Genomic DNA, 22,064 nt, shown 5'->3' on the forward strand with positions numbered 1-22,064 from the left:
GGACGATTTTGTGGATTTATAGACCGTTGCTAAGTTGACTAGCTGATTCAAAGGTCACGGCAACCTTACACCTATCTGCAGAGAGGTCTGCATACAATATAGTATTCCGGGCAATAGTGGTGTTTGGAAGCCAATATCTGAATCGCCTTGTTGAGGCGAACTGGCGAGCTTGTCTTCTCACACCCCATTGGTTCCAACATACTCCCAGCAATCATAAGATGCTAAAGGGTACTAACCGTGCAAATGAAATGCAACACTATAAACCGCCTCCGATGCGCATTTCTCGTGGCATTCCATTGCTGGAATATGAGGTTAATTACATTGCAGCAAGAATACAGTCGTGTTACGAACAACTGCAGCAGGAATATTTAATGCAAAAACAATATCACGAGGGCATCAATCAAATTCTACGAAATGCTTCTCAAAATTTCCTCATGCAACCCAAGTTCTTTGGCTGATAAAGTTGGGTTCCATAGACAATCCAGATTTAGTCTGGTGTTTCATGGATTTTGATCTTGGGATCCAAACCGAAATGTTGAATTTTGAGTGATTGAGAGGCATGCCTGTTTCAAGAAAGTCGACAAAGACATTATCATATCTGCAGATCGCTGATCTATAATCTAATTCTCGGCGGGTTTGCTTTCTCTTATCGCAGATCCGCTAACTATCACTCAAGCCCGAGAATTGGCGAAGAAGACTGTCTCGCCTTGTATGGGTAGCGTGTTCCAAACGGGAAATAGATCCTTCCATCCTTTAAAATTTCCCCGATAACTTGCCCATCATAGAGGTGAGTTCTGTCTTTTTACTTGTCAACCGAAGTTAGGTTTTCATAGCCACTGAAAATTGATCGTCCAATTCCTCCTTTTATCTTTGAGTATCAGCTCAAAACATTGCACAATCTCATTTCATGTCCATGCCTGCTGGCTTACTTGGGACCTTAATACTTCCAATCCACCATATTATCAGGCCCGAGTAATGTAGCTTGGTCAAGGATGACTAGATCTTGTAGTCTGTGAATGGAATGCTCTTTTCTATTCGCCTATTAAGAGAAACACCAGAAGCTCAGTATTGATCTACAATTGTCAGAAGTATCTGACAACTGATCAACCCAAAGTTCGTGGGGGTTCGATAAAATCTCAAAGCTTTCTCCGCGCAATACACAGAGAGAGGAAATGGTTACTTGCAACTTGTGAATCGTGAACACTATCCAATCCACGTGATGAAGTGCTCCTCTATTGGCCTTCTATCTTTTTGCAATAAGTATCATCCAGAGCCTTACTCCATTGGCTTCATCAAGAGCTATTTAAATATCTTGGCCATACTAGCAAACCGTGGAAAGTTTTGCCCGGCCATGAGAGCATGAAAATTTCTGATCATTCAGCTCAAGAAACTTCAATGCTGATTTTCACAAATAAATTCGGATTACACACAATGGTTCGTGATACGTCTGGCCGGATCCGAGCATTCAATAGATATCTTCAAATCCTTCCTGTCTAGGCTATTACTGAACTTGGAAATTGCATTATCCTCAGATGTTTTGATCGTTGGGTCTGAGTCGACCTTTTCTTTTTCATATCGTCGCGTTGAATTTCGTCCCCTCAACGCGGCCATCGTGGATAATGGATAACCGAACCGGTCTTCCTTAATACCATAGTAATTCTCGGCCATGCATGTGTGATCCGGCTTCCGGGATTTATGCTTGACCCTGCAGAAATTCGCTACGCCCGTGAATTATGCGGTGAAGTTGCACCCATGACGAGCTGTCTCGGTGCAACGCGAGATGTTTCGCGGCATCTCATTAATTTTCGGCCCCCAAATATGGGTGTATCATGAAGATAGAGTGAGAATTTACAAGAGCATAGAGAGCGATTCTAGCACTTCGAAATCGTTGAATCATGTAAGAGAAGAGATTATTTCGTTACATATCCAAGAGTTTTATGTGTAGATAGCGATAATCAGGTTTCAGGAGCTAGTTTTGGAGCAGTGTTCGTATTTTTAAACAGATAAGCATCTCAAATCACGACGATATTAAGCATCAAGTCAAGTGATCACTCAGAACCCATAATTGGCTGATTAGTTGTCAGGCTATATGATCCGTTTATTGGCCAAGGATGTTTGAATTGTGGCTAAAGAGCGGTAATGCAGTTGGCTCTAATATAAAACTATGTTATCCAATTCGAGGGCACCCGTCTCGAAGCGCTGCAATCAGCAAAGTTAATGGTGGCTCGTCATGCAGCGACCACGGCAGCAATGCACTCACCGACATGAAACACAATACGATATGGCTGAAATTCCAAGGATTACCGTTCATCCGATCTCATTAAAAGTATTGTTGCATCGAGATCACTTGGCAAGTAACTGAATAACCGATAGAGAATAAACTTGCAGGGCATATAAAGCAGCTAAAGCTCATTTCTTTTTAAGAGCAACCATTCTTCCGACGAAGTAAAAGTACCGGTACATACTATTCATTAGAAAGTGTACATATACATCTTACATTTCCCTGCATGTAATGCATCTATACAAATGCATCTATGCAATCAAATACCAGCCCAGCACACATGCACTATATCTATATGCTCATTGTCCACCATTTCATGCACAGGAAATCTAATCTGTCTGACAGTATCACAAACATGTTATTTGCACCCACTAAAGAAATTAAATACAACACGGACTGATAATCCAAAGGTTACTAATTCACCACATGTAAAATCTAATATACAATTCTGCTTGCGCTAGTGCGGAAAGTCTGCCGTCTCGCAGAAAAAACGGCATTGACGTATGCATATGCAGGGTCGGTACTCTAGCCTCGGAGCGTACGGGACGTAATGAGATGAGGTGAGATGAGGTAAGATATCGGGTCGGGTCGGAAGAGGTAGGGAGATATAGGAGGAAAAGAACAAGAGTAGGGCAGAGAGGCAAGGTAAAGGGGGACTTTTGTGGTAGAGAAAAAACATGTAGATGGAATGGTACGCACGGATCATATGGGTTTTTTATGCTTGATGACGGTGTTGATACATATCTGTAATGCAAATGCAGTGTTCTTGTCTTCCTACCAATGACATGGTTTCGGGTTGTAGAGATAAGTAAAATGAATATTCATCCCCCCAGAAGTGAACAGAATAATCAGAACCAAAATTTATAATATTTCTCTGTGAAAGGTTGAAACAAGACAAAGTCAAACTTTAAAGCAGACGTGATCTCTAATTGATATAGTTACGCGAGTGTCAAAACTATATTACATCAAGAGATTAGCAGGAGAGAGTGTGCAATAAGTGTTCGTCTAATGTGCGATATAATATACGGGTATAATGTATGTCTTATTATCACATCATCCCTTGCATATACACCCAGCAAACTCCCTCTTCAAAGATGGCATACAGACTCAGGTTATCAATGACCATTTCCGCTCTTTCCGTATAGCAAGATAGATAGACGTTCAGGCTCCTGTATAAAAACGTCTCGATATTGTTTATCCTCTTCATAACTCCCACCAATTACCACATACTCCCTCTATCCACAAATCACACTCTTCATGATTCTTTCATGCTATACACCTCACCTCGTCCCATAGTACAAGAGGATTTAACCCCCCATGGTTTCTCTCCTGCTATACATATATACCTAGGTACATACACAACTCACGACTTTCAAGTTGATAATCTCCCATTCAATCTCTCATTTCCTCTTTCCTCTTTTCTCTTTCGCCTTCCAATTCAACTTCATCTCTTGAAGTTAAAGTATGCAGCACTTGTATATTTCTTATTCTGTCCCATCCCATCCCATCGCATCGCATACACCCAAACCCAACATCCCACAACCACAATATCGAATACCTACCTATTCACCTACCCATATCCACTCTATCCAACATCCGCCTTCAAGCTTCAACATGTATCTATATTCAGACACTAACAATAGGTGTGTTTATTCTCCATCATATCATTCCACACACAACCACTCCCTATCCAATCCAACACCATTCCATACCACCACCTCCTTCAATCATATTCCCCATAGCATCAATTCCAACCCACTTCTCTAATGCTAAACGATAAACCCATGCATTCCATTGTATAAGAAAAGATGCACTATGATTAATACTCCACAATATTGTTCATGAGAAAACCATAGAGTAGTGAAGTAAACATTTAGTTATAGTCTCAAATAGTAGGTCTGCACTACGAATCATTCATCAAACATATTCAGAACAACAAAGGGTATAAAGGGACAAAAGTAAGAAGTACCTAGGAAATGAGCATTGAATTCACACGTCATGCATCATTGTAATCCACACATATATTGCCATTCAAAAATCATCACACATATAAAAATCACATACTCACGTCCCAGACGCTTCACGTGGTTTTGGAAACCACAAAACTTAATAAACGCATGTTATTAACTCATATGTACATATGCCATGCCAGCCCGTCCCCTCCTTCTCCTCTTCTTTACTCGCAAATGTGTAATGTCTCCATATTAAACGGCTAGCTAGGCCTCGAGACAATATTCTCCAATTTCCCTCTTATCGTCTGGGCCATCGACTCAGCAAATAAGGCACGAAATAAAAAGAATCATCAAAGTCAACGCTTCGCCCTAATCCGGAGCGAGATGCCACCCGACCAAGCTACATGTTATACCCAAAACCGGCTCCTGAAAGTCCAAGTAAAGAGCCAAAAGAGGCATTCGATACTATCTGTTCTTAAAAGAACAACAATATCGGCACGATAAAGAAAACTAAACAAAACTCAAGAACTCCATCCCTTATGCTTGTGGCCAAGCTCCAAGTTCCCATTCCCAAAAAGAAAAGAACCACCGCTGCTATGCAGTATCGCGTATGCTAGAGTATGTTAATCATCTCGCGGATGGGATATCTATAAGAACGCCTACTCTTTCCCTAATACATTCGCTAAGCATACGCCCTGCATCACTTCGTATAACGTTAATGCCCAGACCCACGCCCACGCCCACGCCCATGCCCATGCCCAATGCCAAGTCTGGCCAAATCCATTTCAAATCAACGAAAGCGACAAAGACCCAAGCTGTCCCGTTGCTCCCAACACCGCATTAAAAACTGAAATTAACCCTTTCCTCTCGTATAATCATCATGTGCTTATGCAATGAAATAAAAACTTTTTAGGTTCAAATATATACTCCGTACGTGAGCGTGCTTGCCCAATTGAGTGGGATCGAAATAACCTATTTTTTTATCAGATACTCACTCTATATCTGTATGAAATGTTACAGAATGTAATATGTTCCATCAACTGGAGATTGGTGGATGAGGGAAACTTCGTACGAAACCCGCCTCTGTCAAAGTTTCACCGGCTTTGAGCCCATGATTTGTTCCATTCTGACTTGTTCCATGTCGATTGGTTCCGATTTGAGTTGCTCCGCTCTGATTAGTGCCCTTCTCGTTTGCTCCATTTTGATCAACAGGCTGTGCAATGGTTTGATTGACTATGCTTGCGACAGGTGGCGTGGTACCACTAATTTTATTGTTGCCCGAAACAGCGGTTTGTGATGGTGGATTTGAGAGACCAGACGGCACAGAAGAGGATGAGGCTGTATTTGGTCTGGAAGGTGTAGGAGCAGATACTGAATTGCTTCTTTGCAGAACTGGTGTCATCAATGGTGGTCTAGGTACAGAGGAGTTACTGGATTGATTTTGATTGGTTCCAAAAAACGATGGACGCATGATCGTTTGCTTTGGAAGGTCTGCCCCAATAGGTTTTCCAGATTGTTGAGACATGTTGCCTTGAGGTTTGTTTTGATTAATCGGCGGCTGGGGAACCTGTTGCGGTACAGCAGGTTGTGGCTGAGAATGATTTTGGCTGGCAGAAGGTGCGCGAGGAACAGGGGGTAGCTTGAGAATATTGAGTACACCATTGATAAGTTTCATCTCGTGTTCAGTACTGTCAAGAGAACGATCTTCTTCAGTGCCATCATAAACTCGATTTATGGCCTTGTCAACAATTGCCTCAGCATCATTAGGAGCTCGTTTTCGGATCAAGTTGGCAACATGATTACGATATGCGGTTATAGCAGCGACCAGGTTAGGGGGAATGACTCTTTTTTGAGGTGTCGCGGCTGGTACAGCCCCATGTGTAACTTGCGGTGCAGCATGAGCAGCTGCCTGGGTTTGGTGGCCGGTTGGTGGTGGTTGTTGTTGTTGCTGTGACTGCACTGGCGCTTGGTTTGTTTTCGGTGGCTGCGGTGATTGATAGTGAGGCTGTTGAGGCTGTGAATATGGATGTTGAGGTTGTGAATGTTGTGGATGCTGTTGTGGATGCTGTTGCTGTTGAGACTGGTGCTGAGGCTGTTGCTGTTGAGACTGTTGCTGTGGATGCTGTTGCTGTGTATGTTGTTGCTGTAGATGTTGTTGCTGTGGATGCTGTTGTTGAGGCTGTTGTTGCGAAGGTTGCTGTTGAGTGCCTTGAGATTGTGTTCCAGCAGCAGGTAGTTTCGGAGCATAAGGAGAACTATAAGAAGCAGGTGCGGAAGGTACCAATTGAGGTGCCATTGGAGGGATAAAAGGTGGCTGGATACCTTGAGGTGGGTGATAACCTTGAGGAGGATAAGGGGAATAGTGAGGATTTGGACCCATGTAAGGCTGACCTGGTTGGTATTGTTGATACTCCCCTTGTGCATGTGGGTTTATTTGATTATGATATAGATTGGGATTCAACATATATCCAGGCGGAGGCTGACCGTAGCCAGAAACTTGTGGGCCAGCTTGATATATTGGTTGATTTCCACCTGCGACTGGAGGTGATGGTGCTCTCTTCTTCTTCTCCTTTAGATAACTTGAGCCGGGCTTCAAAGTCCAAGCCCAGCCTTTACCAGCACGTTTAGTACGTTCAAAACATTCATGTTGTCCTAAATTATGCCTCACACTGCTTTGCCAACCCTTTGATTCTTGAAAGGCGTAATACGGATACTGGACCTCCATCTCGTTATAGATTTGTGGAAGACACAAAGGCTGCTCGGCTTGCTTTAGAAGTTCGAAAATGACCTGGAGATAATTCTTTGGTGGCCTTGAAAGTTGATCGGCAGTAAAGTCCTCTCTTTTGTGTGTAACTTCTTTCAAAACATAAGCGACTTTTCTGGAGCTTCCGTTTTTGGCTTGTATGCAATTGCCATCATCATCAAATCTGTCCTCATCAGCCTCCTCGGGCGTCTTGGGGCCCGATTGTCTCTTGGTATATTTGCGTTTTTGTCGGGGTGGTCCTTCTTCCGTAACATCTGGTCGTGGATGCTTTCTTGGTCTACCAACTTTGTTTTTACCGGGTACAGTTTTTGAGGCTGTTGCTTGATTCTGCTCTTCAACTCTTTGCTCTTCCTGAGCCCGTTCTTCTTCTTGAATTCTCTCTCTCTCCAGGGCTTCCTTCTTGGCAATTTGTTGTTCCCGTTTGGACATAACTCCATTCTTAGGTGGTCGTCCTGGTCCACGTTTCTTTGTAGGTTGTGGGCTACTATCCGTTAAGTTGTCAATAGGAGATTCTTCTTCCTCGGCATCTTGTTCGTCGTCAATTGCTTCTCCTATGGGATACAAAGCATCGGGATCCCCCACTCTGTCCACTTCGTTATCAGGGATTTCGTCCACCCCGAAATTGTTTTCATTATCTGAAGAGCATTCACTATCGGTAGACCTCTGATCACCAGCTCGTGGTGCATCGTCAAAACTTAGACTCATCTCTTTCCCTCCTTCCGAATAAGTTGTTGTCGCAGTAGCTGTCGCCTCTTCTTCGGGTTCTTCATGGTACTGGAACCCTGTGTCATCGATTACGACATCTGGTAACAAGAACCTAAAGAAAACAAAACCCATCTGCAATTTGCTACCACTTACTAATGGTGCTATCTGTTTGGGCTCAAAGTATATGTCGTCCACAAACCCTCCATTTCTACCAAGGAATTCTACTTTGAAACTATCTTGATGGTCATCATAAAATATTTTAACGTGTTCTCTGGATATAGCTTTGAAGCCCGCTACACCTTTGTTGAATGGAGGATGTACATGGAGGACAGGACAACTATGCGGATCGGGGTTTTGAAGTGATACGTTTCCATTTGCAGCAGGCAAAAGGGATCCAGCAGTAGCACTATTGCCACTGATAGATCTTGAGCCCTTACTCTTCTTCCCCTTGCGACTTCGCCTTTCTGCCAATTTTACCCAGGGATCCATGATACCACCAGTATGACTTTCGATCTGCATGGTTGGTTTAAACGAAGAGAACTCTGATGTATTCATTGCCTCATGTTCTTTCTCATATCTTCTCATATTGTTATACCCAGTTTGATCACGACCAATGACCAATTCATGTGTGGTCATATAAAAGTCCGAATCATCAAAAGCCAGCTTTGCATAGCCATCCAACTGCACTCCCGGGTCTATCAAAGGTTGTCGATTATAAAATTCCGGATTCGACGCGACGTTTGGAAAGTCCATAGTTTGGTCGTAGGCCCACACGCTGCCATCCAAATTCATATCTGCTCCATATATATTCGCAGGGTCTACATGTACATTTGTCGTGTTGTAAGGAGGAAATGAGGCAACAGGTCCAAGATTTGACAATTGTGGTTGTTCCTGAGTGGGTTGTCCTGTTGATTCCTGACTAGCATGTCCAAAAATTTCGGGGTTGGTATCGTTGGGCTCTTTTTCATGCGACGCCTGCTTAATTGTCGCATTACACATATCCATTGCGGAATCGATTGGCTCTTTGGGCTGTGAGGGAACGTTGTTCTCAGTATTGTCTTCCGATCCTGTATTTCCCATTTCATTCGTAGTATTGGGTGCCTCTTCTGAAGTACTTGAATTTTTGATCTCGGGAAGGAGACCTGTTGTTGATAGTTGGGCTGAACTCGAAGGAAGGGTTGTCTCCATTGCAGCGGCAATAGACTTGTCTTGTTCTGCAAAGCCGGGGCTGTTGCTATTGTGAGAAGGTTTGGGGTACGTGAACAGATCGGTGTGATCAAGGTCGAAGTGAGTGCCTGTAGACATTAATGCAACGGGCGCAACGGGTTGAGGAACGGCCTCTGCCATCTGTGATGAAGTCATCGCTGCTAAAAACAACTCGTTCACCTTCTTAATATGAAGTGTGAAAGCGATATGTCATGCAGGAGGTGTGTTGTTCCGGTATGGCTGCGAACTATTCGCAGGTTGCGAGGGTTGCGAAGATGTCGATTTTCGACGTCAGAATTGATGCGGAAAGGAAGGAAGGGGAGTACATCGGGATTTATTTTTCGATAGAGGGTCCGGATAAGATCACGTGACTATTGTGATTAGGTAAAGTTTATCGTATGGCAGTACTTGATTAGCTGGAGGTAAAAGTTGATGTCCACTGGTGGTCCTTCGTAGAGAGTTACTGGGTGGATATCTATCAAATTTACAAGTTATCAAGGTCTATCGAACCAGTCAGCAGTGTCCAGTCGGTATCGGTATCAGATCAGCTAACTTATCAAAGAATTTCTCTTCAATTTTCCCTCGAACCATTCTACTCCACTCCACTTTTGAAGGAGAAAGAGGAGAAAGAGCTTGTACCGTGTACATGCACTCCGTCCTCCATACACTCGGCTCACTAACACTTTCCCTACGGATCATGAACGGACCAGTGGATGAAAATGGCAAAGATGTTTATAATGCTCCGCCTAATCCTTGATAGAGAGGCCAAGTTTCATTCTATGCAGTTACCTAAGGTAGATAGTACAGATTACTCGAGTAGATATCAATCTACCTACTATCAAGACAGATGATCATCAAGACTTATCGTCACTCATCTCTTAGTTGTCCTCCATTCTTGGAATCACAAACTGTCGACTACGTACTGGCTAACTACCTAGTATGTTCCTACTCTCCTACGGAAAGACGTTCATTCTTGACTTGGATTCCATCTCACTATCACATTCACATTTGAAAATTCCCATCTACCGAGTGTCAAGGGGATGGGAATCCAGTTTCGTCCATGAACATCTAGATGAAGGGGATCTTTTTTCTCCTCCTACGTACTTCTCTCGCTTCTCTCGCTTCCCCATACCGACAAAAACAGAAAGACAAATCCTTAAATCCTTTTATCTGTAACCTTGAAACATATCCCCAGATGAAACACATCCATCCCCAGACATTCAGATGAAATAGAGTAAATCTGACCGATCCAATGCCCTGTGCGTGCTCTCGTCAAATTGCAGCCAATGGAAAAAGCTTCCGATTTGATACCGGTTGATGTAAAACATTTCTTAAACTGGTAGATCACTACGTCAGTACCTAGGCATTGAACAGCTAACAATAAATTTAGTCGTGTAATAAGGTTAACTTACCAAACCTCTCTTTGATCTAACCATCCCATCCCATCCCATCCCATACTACTCTCACTAGGCACCGACGAATAGGTAGGTAAATGCGATGAAATTTTACTTTCTTCAAGGATTGAAATGCTTCCAAGCCATCTAGTAACTGAGACACTCCATCTCCAGTTGTACCTAGTAATAGTACTAACATACATAGTGTCCATCTAGTCAATGCAAATCTGATCATCTTCTTTCCCATTTTCCATCCATCCATTCTTTTCATCTCATCTCCTCCTGTTGATTGATTGACTACGTTCTATGGAATTCTGCACAATTCCCATCTCCTCCCATCCACATTAGACAATCCCCATCAATTGATTTATTCTTCCGAATCAGAATAGTCTTAGGATTTCACGTTTTAGCTCTAGTTCGTCATCATCACACCTTATCCTATCGCTCTCCTTCCCTCCAACTCCTAATCCAAACTCATCCTAACCCCAAAATGTGCGACGGCATTGGTCTCCCATTCATCTGTATCCAATGTGGTACCGATCAAAACCCATGCCATGTTAAGATAGTCGGTCCCACACTTGGATTCGGAGTTGGAGTACTCAGCGCTGTGAGTCTAACCAATTCCTTCCTCCTCCTCCTCCTCCTCCTCCTCCTCCTCCTCCTCCTCCTCCCCCCCATTCCGCACTAGCAACGGGTTTCTGAGCTTGAATTCTGCCAACTGCGGCTCAGCAATCACCACAAGTTTGCTTTCAACTAACAAATACAATAGCTAGTATGTTGGCCAGCCTCGATCTTCGTCGGCTGCTGCGCTACCGAAGTGGGTAAAAAGTAAGTTCTCAACTTTTGGTCCCCCCTTAACCCATCCATCACATTACAAGCCAATGTCGAAATTATAGCAACTGACGATAGTACACAAATTAGAATGCTAGGAGCACCTGTGGATATCAATGGACAAGTCTCAAACGCGATACCGTTTTAATTGTGAACATTCGCATTCGGAGAGAGCTCCTGTGCGTCGATTCTATGGGGGAAAGTTAGGATATAGAAGGGTGTGCATAGGGAGACGAGAACGGAAGGATGTTACAATGATACCTGGGAAGTTGAACGATGGGAGAAATGCAATTGGGTAAATGATCCGATCTGGTATAGCATGATGCGTGTATACAATGAGTGTGCGAGCCTTCACAGGCAATGAGAGAGGAACATGAAATGTTCCAACAATTGAGATTGCACTTCCAACAACGCGTCTAAAATGCTCTCACGCCCAAAATTCCGCAGTATCATCTCATCTTCCAACGCGTCATGTTCTCCAGCGTATGAAAACTGATAATAACGCCGTAGCCGCGCATATCATTCTCCAAACGCGTATACAGAATCATCCAGAACAAAACACGGCATAGTGGAGATCACGATGCATCCCAAATTCCATTCACTGTTTACTCTACCAATGTAATACCACCCTATCCAATTTCTCCTCTGCGATCCAATCCACAGCTCACCTACCATTACATCCTCTCCCCCCAAGAGAAAATCCGCCCTACAATCAAATCAGATCATCTCAAATCATCCCCAGCTTTTCCCCAACAAAAGAAGTTATACTTAAGAATCCTCCCCTCCACCTCCTCTTCCTGCATTCCACGTTTCCATCCATGCAGTATTTCTCCTAGCACAAGAATAAATGCAGCAGCATAGTGTGAAATCGCATCGCGCACTGTATATTACACGTACCAATACCCCCAATGGTGAGTGCAGGAAATAGAGTCGCTCTGCTTTATATTAGGCGTGGGTGTAGTATCCAGTATCTAGATTGTAGACATACCAGCCTTTTTCTCTGCGAAGAAGTAGCTAAAATACCTAGTACGCAAGCAGATCTATCTACATGTGAAGAGTGACGACAATGTAGAGTATTCCGCGAGAGAAGAAACAGACGAGTTACAATGACACACCAGCACAAGAAACCACAGCCAACCTATCCCCAGCCAACCCAGCAGATTTGCTCCAGCTTACGAATTTATTCATTATACACAAAGTCGAAATCTCACGGCTCATTTACCGTTATGAAAATATGAGAGTTGTAAATTATATGTATGTATACCTATCTACACACAATACCCATACAGTAACATGGACGACGACTTCGAGATATCAGCCATCAATGGTAATTGTGAAGAGTTGATAGGAATTAGAAAACATGTTGAAATCATTGTGAAGAACTTCAGTTCGATGTGTATACGTATCACTCTATTTACACTTTGCTACTACTATTGCTCGCTAAGTTGTACTTGTTAGTTCCCAGAGGACATTGGTATATGTGTACGAGTACGTACGTGTCTGTCTGTATGAACCATAAACATCTATTTTTCAACTATTGAACATAAGAATGAAGATGAAGAGATATGTGAAGTAGGCATTCGTGCACAATGTTAATATTAACATGAAATCTTTAGAGTAAAAAATGTAGACGGTTTTGCTTTCACATTAGACATTTGAGGTCCCCTCTCTCGCGAGGAAACACATAAAATAATATTAACGTTATGAGTCGACAAGACCTTGATTAGAAACTAAGAGGAGGGGACGAACCCGGAAAGAAATGCTCACATGTTAGCAAGCCACTTACTGGTTGGTGTATATGGTCAAGGCGAAAATAAAACATAACATGACTTGCCGTGTTTCTGACCAATTAATCGTCAAAGAACACTAGAGTTAGTACACATCACAAGCAGACTTACCATCTTATCACAAAACAGTGTGCTCCAAGGCACAAGATTCGAATCTTCTCAAAAACTTTGTCAGCATTGCAATAAAATCTAAGTACAATATAGGAGTCTGCACCTTTGCACCATGATAGATATTCTCAGTCCCCGCTCGAACTGATCTGATCAAGCCAATCTCACACCAGCTTGCCTGTTCTTCTTCAACTGTTGTGCTGCTGCTCCTGTCATACCACCAATCTGGCTTCCATCTAGTGAACTCTGCGCTTCTCTTCGTTTCTCATCTTCGATCTTCTTCAATAGCTTCTCCGTCTTTTGTTTTCCGCTGCCCTTGCCGTGGAATTGATGTGATAAATGTTTGAAAGCCTCTTTCTGGCTCATATTTCTTCCGTGTTCATCGACATATTTGAGCTCCACATTAGGCTTGTATTCCTTATTAAAATGCTCAGCGAGTTGCCTTGATTCTTGTTGGTCTCGCATCGTATTCTGTTGCCTGGCATGTTCTTCTCTATCACGAGCAGACATTCGATCCAAACGACCTGTGGTACGATCTCTTTCTCTTTGAGCTTTCGCTCTTCTCTCTGCTTCTGCCTCACGTCTTTGTTTTTCCGCGAGGAACATCTGCTTCTCTCTGAAGATTGTGGCCACATCGCCAGACTCTGCAGTCTTCAAAATACCTCTTTCTCTTAAAAGTTTCAGAGTAGAGCCCAAACCCCTTTCGAGAGTGGCTTCTTCCTCCAATCCATTATTTGCAATGGCATCCTTGGTTTCTTCTTCACGCTTGATCCGAGCGAGTCTATCTTCATCATCCTCGATATTTGCGTATGATTCATTCATTTGGACATCCCCATCATCATCAGAATCGGCGCCCATCGAAGTAACGGCGTCTGGTCGAGAAACAGATCTTTTCTTAGGCTCTGGCGCGACTGGCTTTTGGAGGTTCGCAACGAATTCCGAGGTTTCATCAATCACTAATCCCGAGTCATCACCTTCCTCATTATCTGCTGCCGGGGTTGCTGATGCTTCGTCTCGTAGTCGCTGAGCGAATTCTTCTGGCCGTAACTTTTGGCGTTTCTTTAGTGCATTTCTTCGCTGGGTGGCAAGTAAAGCTTGTAAATCATCATCATCAACAAAGGACATGTCCTCGAAAGTTCGTTTTTTGACGATCGGCTTAGAGCCTTGATCAACATCCATTGCTTCAGTACTATCTCCGTTGGATGCAGTCGGTTCAGATTCCGGAAACACATCGTCTTCATCCACTACTTTTTGTCGCGTTGACTTAGCCTTCTTCTTCTTGGGCTTTCTAACCTTGATGTCTGAAATATCAAGGTAATCGGATTTCGGCTCATCATCTTCTAATTGAAATATTAGCGACTGTACTGTTGAGAACTTCAAATATTCGGGGCTCTGAAACTTACTTAAAATATCGAGGCTGAAGGTTTTGGCTTTTGATTTCGAGATAGAGGCAGAATTTACTGATGCGGCTTCAGTGGTGCTACCCATACCATCCAACGTGAACCTCTTTCCCTTTTTGCCATCAATATCCTCATCATACTGGGCTAGAATTTTTCTATCACCAGAATCATCATCGTCATTTGGGTTGTACACGGGCTTCTTCTTTTTCAGTTCCAACTTGTCAGACAACTTCTCACGCTCGCGCAAATCTAGATTCTCCAACTCATCACCCTCTTCCTCATTTTCGTCGATGGTGGTATCCTTTAATGTCAGAACTTGATCCTCTCCTTCGACAAATGTATCTAGTTCGTGCCCGACTCTAACGCCTGCAAGATCTTTGGCTGTATATTCGGCGGCTGCAGCAGCCTCTGCCTCGGCGAGTTCCTGTTCCTTCTTTCTCGCCTTTTCGATCTCCTTTTGCCGTTTCTTTTGTTTCATCAACCATGCTTTAGCATCTAAATCGCCATCATCATCGGCTTCTCCCAGACCTTTGCCTTCGAGTTTCGCAAATCGTTTAGCTGTGTCTCGCGCTTTCTTAATAGCTTCTGCTTTGGCCTCTCTTTTTCTTTTTGTTTCTTCAGCTTCTTGTATTTTTCGATAATTGTCATAGCCTTCAGCCTGTCGCGATTCTAGAGTACTGCCAACATCCTCTGCTGGTGCAGATGGAGCCTGTTTAAAAATCGGACCAGTTGCTCCCGGCACTGCTAAAGGCTTCATTCCAAGTGAAGCTCGAATGCGATTCGTCTCCTCGATAGAGATAGCGTCCGCCATCGTGATGTAACGTGAAATGAGATGTCGAAAAAAATTAATTGATGATTATTGTTTCGAGTCTCGCGACATCAATCAAGTTGAAGTTGGGACGTGAGGCTGACAGATAAATACGCTCTAACCGAATATATACTAGTACGATCCCAAAGACGCGCTAAATTAGCGCCGTAGATTCGCTACAAAAGTTTTTCATTGCGCAAAAAGTTTTTGATTTTTTTCTTATCAAAACACCAGATTTGTGTCCAGCGTCCCTTTGCCAGAACTGCTTGTCAGCGATGGTTTAAGGTTGTATGCTGAGGCAGTTCGATCGTCTATGGAGCCATCAACCTACCAAGGTAATTTATGATGTCAATATCCGATCGACAAATCTCAGAATGATCGGTCCTTATGAAACTTGAGTCGCTTCGGCTGATTCGGTGGATGAGTGTACTGAAGACGTCAGATTCCAAATCTGTTTGCCTAGGCTGTTAGCCCTTGAGGTTGCGGAATAACCCTCTCGTCTACATTTCAATCTTGGGAATTTGCATTATGAAGCAACACTTGATTACGATCTACGACACCTCTGAATTTACACGGCGATTGCGCAGATCTATGAGAGACTTGTGGAGGATACATATGAGTGGTGGACTATCTGCGAAGACATTGAGAAGAGGCGTCATCCTCATCTGGTCGTTGTTCCGCTCGAATAAAATTTAATGGAAGGCATGCGTGTTGCGCGTTAGGTTGAGTATTATGTAGAGATCACGTATGTCATAGTCTTGCTTGGGCAGAGAAAAGGCCCGATACATAATCTATTATTGAATTTCAAACTTTCTTCCGTTGAATGACATGTAGCTTCTCATGCAATACTGTGCACGCATCGGGATTATGTACCGTTACGGCACTTCGCCCTACCTCGAGTACCTCCTTTCACCTTGGCTTACGAGACTCATAGCCGGGCTGTATCCCTCTATCCTGAAGATGGAAGCTGAACTTGGACCTGGACCTTGTTGGCTCGCACTTGCATGATCTGTGATATGACCATAGCAATGGGCCGATGGTTCGCTCACGCACTGGGCCGTCAATCGTGCATGCAGAATATTATACCTGGTATGCATCCGGCAGGCGGCTAGTTGTCTCATTTGACGCAAAAGCTACGTGCCTCGGATATCAATTACAAGGTGCATTGCTCAATCAAAGAAAGTACTAGATTCCCGGGTTGCAACCTCGGTATACCTGCTAATCTCTTACCAGACGACCCTGCCCTGCAGAATACTTTTCTACATGGTGTTTTCTCGACCATGGCTCGTCATTCGATCGGATAACGGATAATCTTTAGGTGCCGCAATTGTCTATGCCGCCGTTGTCAAATCGTTCAGGGACCCGATCTCTCTAGCCACTATTCGTATTTGGCTCATATTAAGGAGTGGTGGACATCTCCACAGAATCTTCAAATGCAGCTGCATGCTTGTCATATTGTGCAGAGTACAAAGTATCGATGCTACGACCAGCCTTCTCTCCCTGAATCTCAAGATCTATCATGCTCGCCTACGAGGACAGGAACAAACTCCAAGAACAAGCTCCAACTTCAGGCCATGGATGAGCCGATATACACCTGCATCGAGGATCATTACCAGACAATCTCCAGACTCATATGTGCCGCACATCAAATGCAGAGCCAGAAAACGTGCTCAGACGCAGCGCGGGGTTGGAATTCAGGCTGTGGCTGCAGACAGGGAACGGCCCGATTAGATAGAGAACGGCATGTGTGGGGACCCCGGACTAGCGAATACTTACGAATACAATGTAATTGCTGACTGCGGGGTTGGAAATCATATGAAGTTATACACACTTCATCTTGCTCAAGCTAGTGAGTATCGACTAACGCATGTATCAATCGAGATCTTCAAGCACATTTCAGCTGTTTTCATTAGACGAAATGGTCGTCGTGCCGTCTGTCTAAAGACTACCCAAGTACGGTTGATCATTGACTACTTGGTAGGGACACTCAATCACATCTAGACACGATCTTTCAGGGGCCACTTTTACATGCGTACCAATGAACTGAGAAGAGGGTCCTAGCTTGTTACTGTGTATTTAAGAGGAAGGGGAGGAAAATCAAGGATTTTAAATTATTCAACTTCACGGTAAGCATTTAGCACATTCAAACCTTCACATATTGAACGGCATAACGTTGCGCCTAAACTTTCTCAAAAGGGTTCTACCTCCGAACCGCACGCAACATCGTGACTGCCTCCGTACCTTGCAGCTACACAAACAAAAAACGCAAATTTCTGTCCGCCCTTGATTAGCTCATCTTACCCCTACAGTGCTACCTTGATTCAACTACCTCTCGTTCACACTATTGCAAAAAATACCCTGGAGACTTCGGATGCGTCAAGACACCTAGTATCCAAAGGCACAATTCGGTCCTACATACCTTTATCCATGACTTGGGTCTAGACGGAGAGTCCTTCTCGCCAATATAAATAGCCATGGCTTCTTCTCTGCTTTCCTCCCTCAGCTCCATCAGCACTTTCAACAGCACTCAGATCCTCCAAGCTGTTCAACCTATTATGCATACATTCGCTCCCCTCCTTTTGGTTGGCAGTCTTGCCCTCCAAACTATCTATGCTTTGCCTGGCCCCAGTAAAGTTGAGCAACGCGCCGAAATCCTAAAACGCTCAGTGGATTCTTTTATTGCCACCGAAAGTCCTATTGCTTTCAGAAATCTTTTATGCAATATCGGCGCAGATGGAGCTTGTGCTTCAGGGGCAGCTTCGGGTATTGTGGTTGCTTCGCCTGACAAAGTGAGCCCAGATTGTTAGTATTTCATGATGCCGTTTGAATACATGGAATTCTGATATGTAAACAGATTTTTATACTTGGACTCGAGACTCCGCATTGGTATTCAAAGCCCTTGTTGATACGTTTATCAGCAGCAGCTATTCTGCATCACTTCAACAGGAAATTGAAAATTACATCAGCTCCCAAGCTGGACTTCAAACCGTGTCAAACCCTTCAGGTGGTTTATCATCCGGTGGTCTGGGCGAGCCCAAATTTAATGCGGATAAGTCGGCATTCACAGGTACGAAAATTCGAAAACTCTATCCTGATGGTGACTGACATGTGAACTATACAGGGTCTTGGGGAAGACCTCAACGAGATGGACCCGCTTTACGTGCTACTGCTATGATTACCTATTCAAAATGGTTGATTGCCAACGGATACACCTCCACTGTGCAAACTATTGTTTGGCCGATCATCAGAAATGATCTGTCTTATGTTACTCAATATTGTAAGTCAACGGGAAGAAAACCAAATTAGTCTAAAAATAGATGACCCTCTTTTCTTGGAGCTTTTGATTAACTTAATTCATAGGGAACCAAACTGGCTTTGATCTCTGGGAAGAGGTTCAAGGCTCAAGTTTCTTCACAGTCGCTGCTCAACATCGTGCTCTTGTTGAAGGTAGTGCACTGGCCGCTCAAATTGGTCAAAGCTGTACCTATTGTGATTCTCAGTAAGCACATATGAAAGAATATATTCACATGCAGGTACTAATACATTTTGCAGAGCCCCACAGGTTCTTTGTTTCCTCCAAAGCTTCTGGAGTTCATCCTCGGGATACATCATTTCCAACATCAACCAAAACAGCGGAAGAAACGGAAAAGATGCAAACAGTATCTTGAGTTCTATCCAGACCTTTGATCCTACCGCTGCATGTGATGCCACCACGTTCCAACCATGCTCAGACCGTGCTTTGGCAAATCACAAAGTTGTGACTGATTCTTTCAGATCTATCTACAGCATCAACTCTGGGATTGCCGAAGGTGTCGCCGTTTCTGTTGGACGCTACCCAGAAGATTCTTACTATGGTGGCAATCCTTGGTATCTCAATACCCTTGCTGCTGCCGAACAGCTTTATGATGCTTTATACACCTGGAATAGAATTGGCTCTATCACCGTAACTTCCACTTCCCTAGCATTCTTCAAAGATTTCAGCTCTTCCATCACAGCCGGAACATACGCATCCTCCACATCAACCTACACCACTCTCTACAACGCCATCAAAACCTATGCCGACGGCTACGTCAATGTCGTCGCAACCTACGCACAAGCCAACGGTTCCCTCTCAGAACAATTCAACAAAGCCGGCGGCGCTCCCCTCTCAGCCTACGACCTCACCTGGTCCTATGCTGCCTTCCTCACCGCCGCTGCCCGTCGCGCAGGTGTCGTCCCATACTCATGGGGTGAGCCATCCGCCTCCAGCGTCCCAGGAACCTGTTCTGCTACCTCGGCCATCGGAACCTATTCTACCGCAACCGCCACTTCCTGGCCCGCATCGCAAACCCCCAGCGGAGGAGGAGGAAGTACCCCCACAACCAGCACATCCGCCACCACCAAGACAACTTCCACCTCGACCACCACTTCTTCATGCGCAACAGCCACTTCAGTAGCTGTTACTTTCAATGAATTGGTCACTACCTCCTTTGGCCAAACGATCAAACTCGCTGGTTCCGTCTCTCAATTGGGAAGTTGGGCACCGGCTTCTGCGATTGCATTGAGCGCCGCGAAGTACACCGCTAGTAATCCGTTGTGGACCGTGACTGTTAACCTACCAGCTGGCACGACGGTATTGTATAAGTTTATTAACGTGGCGAGTGATGGGACGGTTACCTGGCAGGCGGATCCAAATAAGAGTTATACTGTTCCGGTAGGCTGTGCTACGACTGCTACTGTTAGTGGTAGCTGGTAATCGTGAGGATTTTTCTCGTATTCTGGGAACAGATGAGGTGGTGGTGGTGATGGAAAGTTTGGGGTAGTGAGATACATGAGAGGGATTTTATGATTGTATGAATGAATTAATTGATTATGGTACATAGCGTCAATTGGTATTATCGCACCATTGCAGTTTCATCAAAGCCTGACATCATGTGTGCATGTGTGCATGTGTATGTGTGTATGTGTGCGTGTGTTTCTCTAATAATCTCCTCAGAAATCATCCCAAGTATTTCAAGATAAGCTCAAAAGACCACAATTTTAAAGATGCTCGGGTCGCTGATAGCAAGATCTATCCTTCGCATGACTTATCATCATATAAGAATGGCAATCAAGTGAAGTAAATAACAGAAATAGTAGCAAATCTGCAACATTAATCAATTCCGAAAGGTTCCCTCAACATCCCATCAATCTGGCCCCCTTTATCTTGAAGCGACAATTTTATCTCTAGGGAGCTTCTCAAAAGTAAGAAAACCCTCCTAAGCGACTTTATGAAATGTGATTCAAGCTCCTCATTCTTCCTCGTCACTCGTAGCTTCAATGTTTTCCTTCTTGCCCTTTTGCGCTGCTGGCTTGACTTTTTTATTTTTGCTCTTGGATTTTTTGTCGGCCTCCGAGTCTGTCTCTACGGCTTCTTCCTCTTCTTCATCGTCGTCAACCAACTCTTCTTCTTCCTCGTCTTCCTCCGCCTCTTCTTCTTCGGGACCAACGTCAATACCTTTTTTCTTAAGATTGGCGTTGATCTGGGGGATGGATCTGAGGAAATTTTTGTATTGGTCGACTGTTAAGGAGATGCCCTATTTATTCCTCGTTAGCATTTCCCTGATTTTCTATTCTTTCTTTTTTCCTTCCAAGAATTGTACACGTGTAGGATTTGCAAGCATGGTGTCTGTGGAACTGCGCCGAGCAAACGCGGGGGAGGGGGAAGAGGCAATAAAACAAACCTTTTTTCCAGGCAATACATTTCCATCTTTCTCATAGAACTCGCGGATGTTGATGAGTGTTTGACCTTTGAAGTCTGAGAGCTCGATCTTGCGAGGGGTGCGACCGGTGGAGAGGTCCCATGAAGGGGAGATTGCAGAGGAGGAGGATGTGGGTTTGGCTGTTGTAGTGGCTTTGGTGGCTTTGGTGGTCTTGGATTTCTTAGACTGAGGAGTGTGTTAGTGAGGGTTGGGGAGTTGTGAGTTGTGAGATGTGTTTGGATGGAGAGGGGCAATTTATTTAGAATTGGGTTTGGATGATGCAAGAAAGAGAATGACAGAAAACATTGAGGACCACTGAATTGAATTGGGAGTGGGAGAGTGGTTTACCTTGCGAACAGCACCATCATCATCGGAAACGAAACCACCATCAGAGTCGTAAGTCTCGACAGGTTCGGCGCGAGCTCGTTTTGGCATTGTGAGGGTACGAAGAGATTGAATTGAAATATGCGGACTGGGTTTGAACGTGCTTTGTTGAATGGGGATGGATGAATTTGAAGTTTTGAGATCAGATGAGTGCTGGATCAGCTTATCAATGAGGGGATTATTAGAGGAAAAGGGCGAGGTAAGATTGAATAGAGAATAGAGGAAAGAAGATTAGACGATGAAGTGATTGGGAAGCTTTGTTTTAGAGTTCAATTTTGGGATGAAAGATGGTTGGATGAATTGGATTGGATTTCATATGGATTCCATCGTCATTCATGCATTATTTGGTTGACGCGTTGAGATAAGACAGGATGAGAGTTCGCGTTTGCGCGTAAATTGATTTTGGTGGTGTAGATAGTAGATAGATAGATAGTAGGCTCGTGGGCAAGGATGGATGGATAAGATGAAGACTCCGTAGATCTACTACGTAGCAGCAAAGACCGATCGATAGCTACAGTACCAGCCAGACATTTCTAAAAATTCAACTGATATTCTTCCCATGATTTCATTTGATCAAAGTCAAGACATGTACTAAAACCGTATCTTTCCTCTCGAATGCTTCAATTTCGGTACCGATATATTGACCTGTTGGTTTGATATCGAATTTCTCTTTGTGGGTGTGGTAGATATAGTTTTCACACTCGGCATCGCTCTTGTTTCGGGT

The 22,064-nt window shown here is 44.0% G+C and overlaps 5 protein-coding genes across 6 annotated transcripts; 2 read left to right on the forward strand and 3 right to left on the reverse strand.

The window, feature by feature from the left end:
* Nucleotides 1-4,372: 4,372 nt before the first annotated feature.
* Nucleotides 4,373-9,212, reverse strand: BCIN_04g04160 (hypothetical protein). Its single transcript, XM_001557489.2, has one exon. It carries the CDS (start codon nt 9,062-9,064, stop codon nt 5,270-5,272), a length of 3,795 nt encoding a protein of 1,264 aa, XP_001557539.2. The 5' UTR covers nt 9,065-9,212; the 3' UTR covers nt 4,373-5,269.
* A 1,121-nt stretch (nt 9,213-10,333) lies between these two features.
* Nucleotides 10,334-11,769, forward strand: BCIN_04g04170 (hypothetical protein). The gene is made up of 4 exons (XM_024692581.1): nt 10,334-10,392; nt 10,519-10,909; nt 11,072-11,130; nt 11,224-11,769. The coding sequence occupies exons 2-4, from the start codon at nt 10,793-10,795 to the stop codon at nt 11,279-11,281; spliced, it is 234 nt and encodes a 77-aa protein (XP_024548360.1). The 5' UTR covers nt 10,334-10,392; nt 10,519-10,792; the 3' UTR covers nt 11,282-11,769.
* A 1,267-nt stretch (nt 11,770-13,036) lies between these two features.
* BCIN_04g04180 (hypothetical protein) lies at nt 13,037-15,294 on the reverse strand. The gene is made up of 3 exons (XM_024692582.1): nt 14,432-15,294; nt 13,135-14,368; nt 13,037-13,075 (listed from the first exon to the last, which is right to left on the reverse strand). Exons 1-2 carry the CDS (start codon nt 15,237-15,239, stop codon nt 13,182-13,184), a joined length of 1,995 nt encoding a protein of 664 aa, XP_024548361.1. The 5' UTR covers nt 15,240-15,294; the 3' UTR covers nt 13,037-13,075; nt 13,135-13,181.
* A 2,043-nt stretch (nt 15,295-17,337) lies between these two features.
* BCIN_04g04190 (hypothetical protein) lies at nt 17,338-20,103 on the forward strand. 2 transcript variants are annotated; one of them, XM_024692583.1, is made up of 6 exons: nt 17,338-17,362; nt 17,546-18,038; nt 18,091-18,303; nt 18,358-18,513; nt 18,597-18,735; nt 18,789-20,103. In XM_024692583.1, exons 2-6 carry the CDS (start codon nt 17,711-17,713, stop codon nt 19,969-19,971), a joined length of 2,019 nt encoding a protein of 672 aa, XP_024548362.1. In that variant the 5' UTR covers nt 17,338-17,362; nt 17,546-17,710; the 3' UTR covers nt 19,972-20,103. The 2 variants fall into 2 exon arrangements, with proteins under 2 accessions (XP_024548362.1, XP_001557541.1); XM_001557491.2 differs by having other exon boundaries at nt 17,338-18,038.
* A 75-nt stretch (nt 20,104-20,178) lies between these two features.
* BCIN_04g04200 (hypothetical protein) lies at nt 20,179-22,010 on the reverse strand. The gene is made up of 3 exons (XM_001557492.2): nt 21,305-22,010; nt 20,939-21,142; nt 20,179-20,791 (listed from the first exon to the last, which is right to left on the reverse strand). Exons 1-3 carry the CDS (start codon nt 21,389-21,391, stop codon nt 20,507-20,509), a joined length of 576 nt encoding a protein of 191 aa, XP_001557542.1. The 5' UTR covers nt 21,392-22,010; the 3' UTR covers nt 20,179-20,506.
* Nucleotides 22,011-22,064: the final 54 nt, after the last annotated feature.

This window comes from Botrytis cinerea, chromosome 4 (genome assembly GCF_000143535.2).
Source record: "Botrytis cinerea B05.10 chromosome 4, complete sequence".
Taxonomy (NCBI): Eukaryota; Fungi; Ascomycota; class Leotiomycetes; order Helotiales; family Sclerotiniaceae; genus Botrytis; species Botrytis cinerea.

What these genes read in the sequence shown, in the direction of transcription:
- BCIN_04g04170 (XM_024692581.1), top strand. Translation starts at nt 10,793, where the DNA reads ATGTGCGACGGCATTGGTCTCCCATTCATCTGTATCCAATGTGGTACC. An exon ending in GAGTTGGAGTACTCAGCGCT is followed by an intron (nt 10,910 to 11,071) that starts GTGAGTCTAACC and finishes CAAATACAATAG; the next exon opens with CTAGTATGTTGGCCAGCCTC. An exon ending in GCTACCGAAGTGGGTAAAAA is followed by an intron (nt 11,131 to 11,223) that starts GTAAGTTCTCAA and finishes TACACAAATTAG; the next exon opens with AATGCTAGGAGCACCTGTGG.
- BCIN_04g04160 (XM_001557489.2), bottom strand. Translation starts at nt 9,064, where the DNA reads ATGACTTCATCACAGATGGCAGAGGCCGTTCCTCAACCCGTTGCGCCC.
- BCIN_04g04200 (XM_001557492.2), bottom strand. Translation starts at nt 21,391, where the DNA reads ATGCCAAAACGAGCTCGCGCCGAACCTGTCGAGACTTACGACTCTGAT. An exon ending in ATGATGGTGCTGTTCGCAAG is followed by an intron (nt 21,143 to 21,304) that starts GTAAACCACTCT and finishes CACACTCCTCAG; the next exon opens with TCTAAGAAATCCAAGACCAC. An exon ending in ATGTATTGCCTGGAAAAAAG is followed by an intron (nt 20,792 to 20,938) that starts GTTTGTTTTATT and finishes AGGAATAAATAG; the next exon opens with GGCATCTCCTTAACAGTCGA.
- BCIN_04g04180 (XM_024692582.1), bottom strand. Translation starts at nt 15,239, where the DNA reads ATGGCGGACGCTATCTCTATCGAGGAGACGAATCGCATTCGAGCTTCA. An exon ending in CTTCAGCCTCGATATTTTAA is followed by an intron (nt 14,369 to 14,431) that starts GTAAGTTTCAGA and finishes TATTTCAATTAG; the next exon opens with AAGATGATGAGCCGAAATCC.
- BCIN_04g04190 (XM_001557491.2), top strand. Translation starts at nt 17,711, where the DNA reads ATGGCTTCTTCTCTGCTTTCCTCCCTCAGCTCCATCAGCACTTTCAAC. An exon ending in GGATAAGTCGGCATTCACAG is followed by an intron (nt 18,304 to 18,357) that starts GTACGAAAATTC and finishes TGAACTATACAG; the next exon opens with GGTCTTGGGGAAGACCTCAA. An exon ending in TGTACCTATTGTGATTCTCA is followed by an intron (nt 18,736 to 18,788) that starts GTAAGCACATAT and finishes TACATTTTGCAG; the next exon opens with AGCCCCACAGGTTCTTTGTT.